This window comes from Haliotis rubra, unplaced genomic scaffold (genome assembly GCF_003918875.1).
Source record: "Haliotis rubra isolate DU_JTF1 unplaced genomic scaffold, ASM391887v1 Scf209, whole genome shotgun sequence".
In the NCBI taxonomy this organism is placed as follows: Eukaryota; Metazoa; Mollusca; class Gastropoda; order Lepetellida; family Haliotidae; genus Haliotis; species Haliotis rubra.
In genome coordinates, this window is record NW_025766103.1 from 199711 (window position 1) to 209764 (window position 10054).

Sequence of the window (10054 nt, forward strand, 5' to 3'; positions counted from 1 at the left end):
CGCTGCACTCAGCAATATTCCAGTTATATGACATCGGTCTGTAAGTGATGGAGTCTGGACCAGACAATCCAGTGATCAAAATCATGAGCAGCTATGAAATATTCGTTTCCTTATGGAGTGGATTGGTTGGTTTGTTAAGGTCGAACTCAGCAATATTCAAGCTATATGACATCGGTCTGTAAGTAATCGAGTCTGGACCAGACAATCCAGTGAGCATCTATGAAATATTTGTTTTCCTTAAGGAGTGGATTGGTTGGTTTGTTAAGACCGCACCCAGCAATATTCCAGCTATATGGTATCGGTCTGTAAGTGATGGAGTCTGGACCAGACAATCCAGTGATCAACATCATGAGCATCTGAAATATTTGTTTTCCTTTTGGAGTGGATCGGTTGGTTTGTTGCCAAAACGCCACCAAATAAGTCTGTAAATGGAGTGGATGAGGATCAAGATCAACTCTTTGATAAGAAATACAACAGTGGCGTGAATAAGATCAATGGTATATTTTATTCACCAACAGCTCCTTTATGTACACACAATACAATTGACAGGACAAGTTTATGCAGTTCTTCACTCGTAACAAAAAAGGGAGGACTGTGGTCCAACTTGAAACATTCTTCCATACAACCAGAAACAATTGTTTAACCATTTTCTTAACACCATCCTTGCATTCCATTCAACAAGCTGAGGTAACACACCTCGTCGGTCAACTTCGGTAAAACTCGGCATGCGCGAGAGAACCATACACACCATTCGAGACTTCACTGTGTGAATATTAACAGCTGTGAGACAGCAGAATCGGCGAAGTTCCTTATGTACATCGATAATTGTCAAGGAGACGAACAATCATTAACAAGTCAAACTATTGACCCTAGAAAGCACTATGCACAGACTTATTACAAAGCAAAAAACCAATTTAACAAGTTCATGTGTTTTAATTTGGAAATAAATCACAAAAATCGTGTTCCTGGTGCTAAACCCTCAACTATAAAATCTATATTTTACATTATCACAATAATCAGCCAAGGGTAGACCACTCAGGAACAGGACCTCGTTCATTTAGAGTTATCTCCCTTTACGGGAAAACGATCTCAAAACCATTAAAAATAAATCATTTTTAATGTATTATTACTATTGGTTGTGCATGTCTTTTCCCATGGGGCATAGTCGCGGCCAATTATTCGATTGCATATGCACACCTAGCTTACCAGGATTATATTCACAATTATTTATAAATGGGTTGGCAAAACGCTAGTAAAACTTATCACAGTGTTTTATGTCTTGAAAGACCCTTTCTATGGGACGCATCACAATACTGTTGTACACTTGTTTGTTTTAGTCCTTAACAAAAAACAATGATCATTTATGAACCCTAAAAGAATTTTCAAGAAAGAAATTCTACGATGAACTTGGCAGTGACAATAGTTTGGGAGCTTGTAAAACATCATTAAGTATGTTGGCATGATCGTGTACAGTATTGTTAACGCCCAATCAAATTGCAGATTCCCAATGTGCCCGTATCAGGACATGCGCAGACACATTACACGGTCGCTATTTCATAGAAATCACTTAAAATCGATCGATCGACCTACACAAACGATCAGTTAATAACTCATTAACAATAACTTTCGCGTTAATGATATTCAGTTTAAAATAACATTTCATTCGTTGGTAGACCCAAAGCTGGAAAATATGCGAACTACTGAAGGAAAAATCACGACTGAAATTTCAATCGACACCATAAGTATTTTACGGCATTTCCTTCTTTTAAAATTCACGAGACATCGGTGTTTAAATTGTATAAGCTAACAGGATTACAGAGGGTGAGGTAGAATTAGAGTTAAGTTAATTTAATGAGGGGAGGTACCCAAATCTAACCGAAGAGGTAGGGTAAGAATTTTTTATATTAAATTATAGATTTTGCATGTATCCGGCATTCTGACCTATATTGCATTGATGGCTGCCCTTGACGGTGTCAATCCATTTGTCTCTCACAATATTGCTCAATATTTCGTGTTAGTTAATCGATATTTCCATAATCGTATCACAATATTAGCAAATCAAACCATAGTGATCGAATATAACACACTTAAGTCCTCGAACATTCGGAGAAGTCAAAATCAGTAATATATAAATATTAAATTATGTACTTTGCTCGATATCGAGGCAATGGTTGTGCTTGGTCAAGGTACAAATGACGATGAATAGGATGAAACGGCAGCGGGTATAAATGACTGGTATAAATAAACAGTTCGGGTGCGACTTGACGTCACTTGTCACGTGTTGCCAAATCACATGATCATGTGTCTTCTGGCAATGTCATAAATAAGGCGACGGCGTCACGTGATAGTGTCACATGACATGAGAAGTCGCTGGCAGTGTCCGTATTTATGGCAGGCTTAGGCGAGAATTGGTAGCAATGACGTCACGAAGTCGCGTATCACATCACTTGCGACGTCTTGGGCGACGTGGCAGGTCGTCACCAGGTTCCCGGGAGGTTCCTGTTTGGGGAGCACTGGCTTATTGCGGTGGGGGTTGCAGTCCTGAACCGCTTGGAGGGGGGTCGGGGATTCACCCTGGCATCCGACTCCGTGTTTGTTCAGCAACAAACGCCGGGTTGGTCGTATAAATTTATGTCTCTAACGTCGGTGGGTGTCGTTGGCTGACCATTTAAAGGGTCTGATTTTGTAGGAGTTTCGGGGGCTTCTTGCACCGTTGACAAATTATTTGCAAAACACTGTTCAATTTGTTCTTGACAATACCGTAAGCAATCCTGAAAGCAAAAGAAAAATCATAAGATTTATGAACGTCTTAATATTAAAATTACATTATTTAAAACGTCAGTGACGTTAACGCAAGATCACGTATTCAATCAATCAAGGACAGCAACTTAGCGTTATCATTGAACTAACTTCCTTTGATAATGCCTCATTGGTCAGTGTCACGTCTCATCACAAGGCCACTGACCAGCAATTAACACCGTAGAACATAAAGGCACCTTTGTTCCTTGGTCATACGCCCTGGGGTCGTTCCCGCAACTCCCACGGGGGTAGATAAAATCACTTTCAATGGCCACGGTTTGAGACCCAATTTACAACAAAGAAACTCATTACTTGTAAGCAACAGGCTTTACCTAATACCCAACAGGTCCTGTGTAAGAGATTAACAGACGGAAATTGTTACTCACCACTTCGATGCCTGTTATTTGGACGAGTCTTTCTAAGAATTTCAAATCTTGTGGTTCCGATGCGCTGAACAGACCATGGACTGCAGCTCCAACGCTACCGGCGGCGATCATTGACGGGGGATACATCATGAATTTGCAATCTGTAAAAAAGAAATTAATTAATTAAAAAATCCGATATTTTAACATCACGATTATGGCATATCTTCATGACCTATTTGAGAAAGCAATCAACTTGCAAGTCATCATTCGAGATAAAACATTACATCGATCTAGATATTACATACTGCAATTTCAAGTTCACCGTTTTTGATGAATATATACATCTTTGTTTAGCTTGGGATGTATGAAATATAGCATAATTTTCGATTAAGAGTCAACGGTAACATTGTATCCAATATTCACCGATATTTATGACCTTCATTTCACTTCGTGTTACACAAATTGTTACAAATAGTAGTTACACTGTTACATGTTACGCCCCTGGCGAAATGAGCCGAAACAGTTCCAAAAATGACGTCATGTCCATTGTTCGTCATGACACATACGATCAGACACGTATATGTACATTTCCTAACAGATGGCTGAGAAACGCATATCGAACACCTACACACTTTCATGCGTTCGAGGCTATTTACTAGGAAACATTCCTGGCACAAGTTTTAACACCCTTGACGGGCGGAATGCAACCACGGCTCTTGACACGTCAGAGAGGACAACTCAAGTTGTTCGTGTACTTGCAAGTATATATCACTGGGACTCGACTTTTAATTAGAAGGAAACAATTGTCAAATTAATGTTCAGTTCCCGTGGCTTGCGACACAGAGCAGTCGTTAGGTCTCGGTGTCGCGAGGAAGTGGTTGAAACACGACCCGCCAAGCTTTTTATGACCAATGTATCCTGCTTTATTTGGACATCTCATCAATCTTGAAAATAACCCTCACAAATAGACCACATTTAAATTTTACGAATTTGGTACATATTATTCTTTAAGTATACAAAGCACGGTATCAATAAACTGTGTTTCGCATTTCGTTGCTTAGGTGGTCTTGTCTATTTCTACGCGTGTCCATGAATGTTGAAACCAGTTTGGCAAAATAACCGATCTAAATAGTTCATTCCAATCAATAACGCTGTTATTGTTAGTTACAGAATGAATCAATTATCAGGAAATCTATTTCAGTGCAAGTATGTGGCTGTCAGGTAAAAATCTGGTGCAGCCAGACACGTATTAGCGAGGGCGTCAGAACTGGACCAAGGGAAACAACTCGTGTTGGCTTAAGGTCCGCGCCGACCACCTTCAGTGGAATGTCGAGCATTTAGCCGACAGGTCATGCATCAGTCATCAAGGTCGCCACCTTGATACCGGCGAGGGACATACAAGTAGGGCCTTTGTTTGACAAGATTTAACTTCTGGACAGAGATACAAGGATTTGTTCCATTTTCTGAGGGTCGATATTAAACAACACTGTCATAATGAACTTTTGCTCTGATCTATACAGTACACGCGGAAGACAACTACAAATGTATTCAACTGTTTCCACTTGACTAAATGTACACAAGCTACGTAGATCATCCACTCCCTGTATTTTTTTCGGTTCAACTTGAAACGACGTTGACGGTATCTAGTTGCGTCAATCTAAGGAGTTCCCTTACACATGCAAGGAGGTTAATCGACCCATTTTGCAGACTGCACGGTGGGAAAATTGTTCACTCGACCAATCATTTCGCAGATCGCTTTTCACGGATACGTTGTGACATTTTTTTTCAACCGGCAAGATATGTTCAATTTCATTCAGAATTTTCCCACTACACATCACATGCGAAAATACACACATGAAGATTTACAGAAATATACTTTAGACAGAAATAAATTTTACCTGTAGCACATAATGCGATGAAGGCTTGCGCGTGTCTTTTGATGATTCCTGACTTTTCCTTGTCTGGGATTAGCCTTGAGAGAAGTTGATCCAAGAAATCGTGTGGTGTTACTGCTGACAAATCCCACTTCAGGTGATACAGAACTTGCAATTCCATATCCTGAAATCAAGATTATACGCATGAACAACACTTCAAATAAGGTTCAATATCGACATGTTCAATTTGTAGCGTGCATATTATTTTACAAGCCGCATTCCATTTCATAGAGATAATCCCACTTGCCGAGCGAGTCAAAGTTTTCTTACGCAATTCAACGTTTTCCCACCCGAACCAGCCCACAACAGAACAAGCAAATCCATTTTCCTAAATCGCTTTCACCAACACCGCAGAACGCAACCGCTGGACAACATATCGCATCAACGACTGTGCCCGACCACACCCACTTTCAAAATGACCGACAGTCCGAATATCAGCTGTTGGCATGATTTAGCCCGGAGGCGGATAGTTTCACACGCCGAGTCATCAAACAAGAGCAATGTACATATCATTAAAACAACAAGCGAGACTGGCCAAGCTGTCTTGTCCGACAGCCGCTATCAAAACACACCAAGCAGTGAAACGAAAGTTAAAATGTATGTACCATTAATGATTGCAGACCAATCGAATTGTCCGTGTATATGACCAATTTCTCAGCAGTCAAGGGGTACGTTTCCTTCAGCTTCGAAGCAAGAAACATACACGCACTTCCTAATAACTGTAGGCTAGTCCTGTGGGTATCCTTCACGCACAAATATCGGTCCAAGTAATTCATTGCTAATGGAAACACTTCCTCTTCGCACTGTTGTTCCTCGCAAACCTGAAATCAAGAAAACGAACATTTTAACCTAAAACTCAACATATCCCAACAATACTTGAAATGATATCATCAATGGAGCTGAATAATAAGGCTTACGAAAGCATGTATCGCATGCAGCGTCTCATATTAATGAGTGTCCGCATTACTGAGGGTCCGTAATTCGAGGTAAGCAAACTATATTTCCTGAGTGAAAGTCGTCACCAATCCTTTGCGTCAAATCGGTTGAGAACTGATTTGTACTTAGCATTCAAGAAATATATAAAAGATCAGTGAAATTAGTGACAATTAAGTCCTCATTTCAATGCAAATTTCTCAATACGACACAAAGCATGACAAAAAAGTCAGTTAAAACTCTAAACTGAGTCATGTGCATGCCTATATCTGCCAACCGACAAAAGCCCGCCAGTTCAGCAGCTGCGCCAGGCTGAGGCTGCTCAAGTCGCATTCATCCAAAAATATCAATAAAATTTGTAAAAATTCCAAAGTCATACGAAATTAATTTTTTCTTCGATAAAAAATTACTGTGGGGTCGATATTCCCACTGGAAAGCTTTGTAAGTCCCAAAGTTCTAAAAGTTTCATGCAAATGCCAATTCGGTTTTGCTTATGACATTTCAGTGCAGAACAAGGCGATTTCAATGGAAAACTTGCGACTTTATCCCAATAAAAATTCTAACAAAGTAATTTAAGCTGAAAAAGTTGTATATCGAACACCAAACTGTAGCAATTTTAATGCACAATCTGATGAATTTTCAAAAGTTCTTGATTAAGCAAGATCGGCATTTAATATTTCCAACTTTCGTACTGTACCCCGCTTGCACAAGAGGCCAGGGCGATCGCCATATTAGAAAAGCTCTTTCTCTGAACGGACCGACACCGGCGTAATAAAAATTCATATAAATGTTACTATCCAATATTTTGAATGACATTATGGATCAAACGAAAGCTTAAGGTGTCCTCTACACGACTGCATCACTGTCAGTTGAAATAATCCAATTTCGGTGGAAATTTTGATCTGTGAAACGCACGAGGTAGTGAGACAAGCCAAATATTACAACCAGGACCCACCTCCGACATCCATTGGGAGACCATTTTCCGCATTGAGGGTCTAATGTCCGTCTGCACACAAGTAAAGTAGGATATGTGGGGTACATATCTATCCTCAGTGTCAAGCAAATTCTTCAACACTCTTTTGTCTTTGATTAAAACGGGGTCTTCGTAGGCCCTCGGATTCGAGTCGGCCTCACAACACATCAGATCCATGGTACGGAAAATCGCTTCGCTTCGAAGCAGCTCGTGTTAATTCAACGACTCTGCTTAGCCTGGGCTGATGGTAAAATCCAAGATAGAATGAATCAATAATAATTTCTTGATTGGTGAGGTAGATGTGTTTGGCCGGAGTGCTGTAGGTAGAAGTGCACAAGCCACCGGCCACCCCCAAATGACAGTCTCGCTTGTATTTATAACCACATTTCAATGGGTCTCTGGCATAGCCGACCGGCAGTCAGCGCATGCGCAGAACACCAACCTAAGGAGAATTCAACATCGACCCAACTTTTTTGCTTGATATATTTCTACATAACGTCAAATGCATCGGAATATCCAACTTTCGAGTATTTTGAGATGTAATACTAATTACCGAACTGGTCATTTTTGCAAAACAAAGCTTAATTATGCCTTAAAAGAACTTTCTTTCTCTCCTCATGAATATTCATGAGGCGTATTGAGGACACAGAACGCAGTGGAGCATTGCCGATATTCAGTAAACAAAGAGCTGCCGACGGGACGGAGAAGAGAAGTATAGGGACTGCCTTTGAGCTGGACTATACCATTCTCATGGATGTATCTTAGCTTTATTTCACTTTTCGATCGAGACAGGTTGGCCATTGTATTTTATATGAATTTTGTTCAGTATTTTTGGTTGCTGAAATTCCTTCTTTTGAGAATCCCCGTCCAACATTCCATCTCAAGGGGAAAGGCGACAAGGTGACCGCTCATCCGCCATCGTCTACACGTCATAAAGTCTGTTAAATTCCGTGCTAGGCAACTTATTTTTACGTATATAATTTTTTGGATTTTTTATCTTGTTTTTAGTTCACTTTTTTTGTGAAAAGTAACGTTTAGTTAGTGAAAACGAAGGGTAGTTTATTGTGTGGGGTCTATGCTAATTTATGGCTGCGCTGAGTCTGTAGTTGCCGAGCTGGGAATCTATATTTAGAACTGTCTGGTTTGTCCCGTTGCGAGCTAAGCCGCCGTTATGGGAGTATCGACCAATCAGATGCCTCTACGTTGACCTGTGACACGAATACTAGTGAATGAGTTTTCCCAGAGTGACTGAGTGCGATCGAAACTTGTCAATGAATGGAAAGATAAGCTCCGCCCCTTTCATCTGAAACCCCGCCCATCCGAATCGCGCTTGTCGAATGGTAACACGTCTGCTGCTTTGTCCGCGTGTAAACATAAGCGTATGAATGAAAGAATGGGAGTCTGACAGCGTTCCGATACAGGGAACAGATTGCGATGGACCTCCGCTTTCGTTGAGCTGGGGGGCCACCATTGTCATTGCTGATACACGGGCTTGGGTCGGGCACCTGGTCATGTCCACAACAGATTGCGGCTATTGCACGCTAGAGAATTTAAAAAACAACAACCAAAGACTAACTTTCATTTATCATATCAAAAACATTTAATTTTGCAGTTAAATATGCGATCTTCTGTTGCGGAAGTATCAGATTATATTCAAGATATGTTTTCACAAAGTCCTACTAAGATGCATACACGCATTCTTAGTGTTACATTACCCAAGAAAGTAAACTATAGGAATGTGATAATACTTGAAAGGTCTGGATTACGATACCTTATAGGAAAAACAAGAATTTTAACGAACGAATATTGTCACTTATGACACTACATAATAAAACACAAACTGTGGAACATTGTCATGATAGCAAGGGTAAATTAGTGACATGTTCGTTTGCCGGCTGCAATGACGTTGTGCAATAATGATCACGTGACCACGTGGAGCAATTTTAGAGGTGACAAAAATGCCCAGTGAGCACTCTATCTCTCCACGGACATGACCAGTACAAGCGCTTTTTATTTCCACTTTGCGAGGCTTTGGCTGATTCTGAAAATGTAGAAGTTTTTTCACAGCTTATCACAAATAATCCCCACTTCCCCCATGTGCCATGCGTTCATTTGATATTTCACGTTAACTACACTGATCCTATACTGAAACCATCACGATGCGGTGGGTTTGAGCGGCTAGAGGGAAGTAACCCGGTCTGCCTCATCGCGCAGGGTGTAAACCACAGTTACGGCCCGCAAAGCATTTTCTGTTGCTAAGTGACAAGGGGGCACACTCTCTTTACATTAAGTTAAATCTCAGAGATCAGGGTTTTGGTGTTCGAGCCAGGCTGCTCGCTCGCTGTACTGCAAATTCCCATTTTCCTTGTATTTTTCTTGTACTAGCACACAATATCTTAGTTGTGGTTATTTATGATTATTGACATTGCTGACAAAACAAAATATCAACTGTTCAAAATACTTAGTGGAGGGTTATGTCAGGAGCCACTATACTGCTGACTATGTCAACACTGTTGGTGCCACGAGTGAGTAATCTTACGCCGCCTTCAGCAATATTCCAGCAACATCACGGCGAGGGACACCAGTAAAGGGGCTTCACACTTAATACCCATATGGAGAATCGAACCACGGTCTTTGTCGTGACGAGCGGACGCATTAATCAATATTCTACCTTACCGCCCCTTCGCTCCACGAGGAGTTTCTTAGTCAGAATAGACAAGCAAACGTGATGTGACGTTAGAATAACAGTTTGAAAGGACTCATTCAAAAATGTATTGTTTTTACTAAAAACGGTATCGGGTGGTCAAGCTCGCTGACTTGGTTGACACATGTAATCGTATTCCAACTGCGTAGATCGATGCTCATGCTGTTGAGCACTGGCTTGTCTGGTCCAGACTCGATTATTTACAAACCTACGTCATATTGCTGACGGCGTTAAACAAAGAAAGAAACAAACATACCATTTGTCAGCAACGTGTCGTATCGCAGTGTGCGGCAGTGGTATACGAATAGCAAGTTCAGAACGGAACTCTAAGATCGCTCTATTGAAC

General features: G+C 40.8%; 1 protein-coding gene across 1 annotated transcript; it reads right to left on the reverse strand.

Annotated features, from left to right (window-relative positions):
* Positions 1–487: 487 nt before the first annotated feature.
* LOC124276417 (G1/S-specific cyclin-D2-like) lies at positions 488–7394 on the reverse strand. The gene is made up of 5 exons (XM_046712058.1): positions 6987–7394; positions 5704–5919; positions 5063–5222; positions 3186–3325; positions 488–2771 (listed from the first exon to the last, which is right to left on the reverse strand). The coding sequence occupies exons 1-5, from the start codon at positions 7179–7181 to the stop codon at positions 2598–2600; spliced, it is 885 nt and encodes a 294-aa protein (XP_046568014.1). The 5' UTR covers positions 7182–7394; the 3' UTR covers positions 488–2597.
* Positions 7395–10054: the final 2660 nt, after the last annotated feature.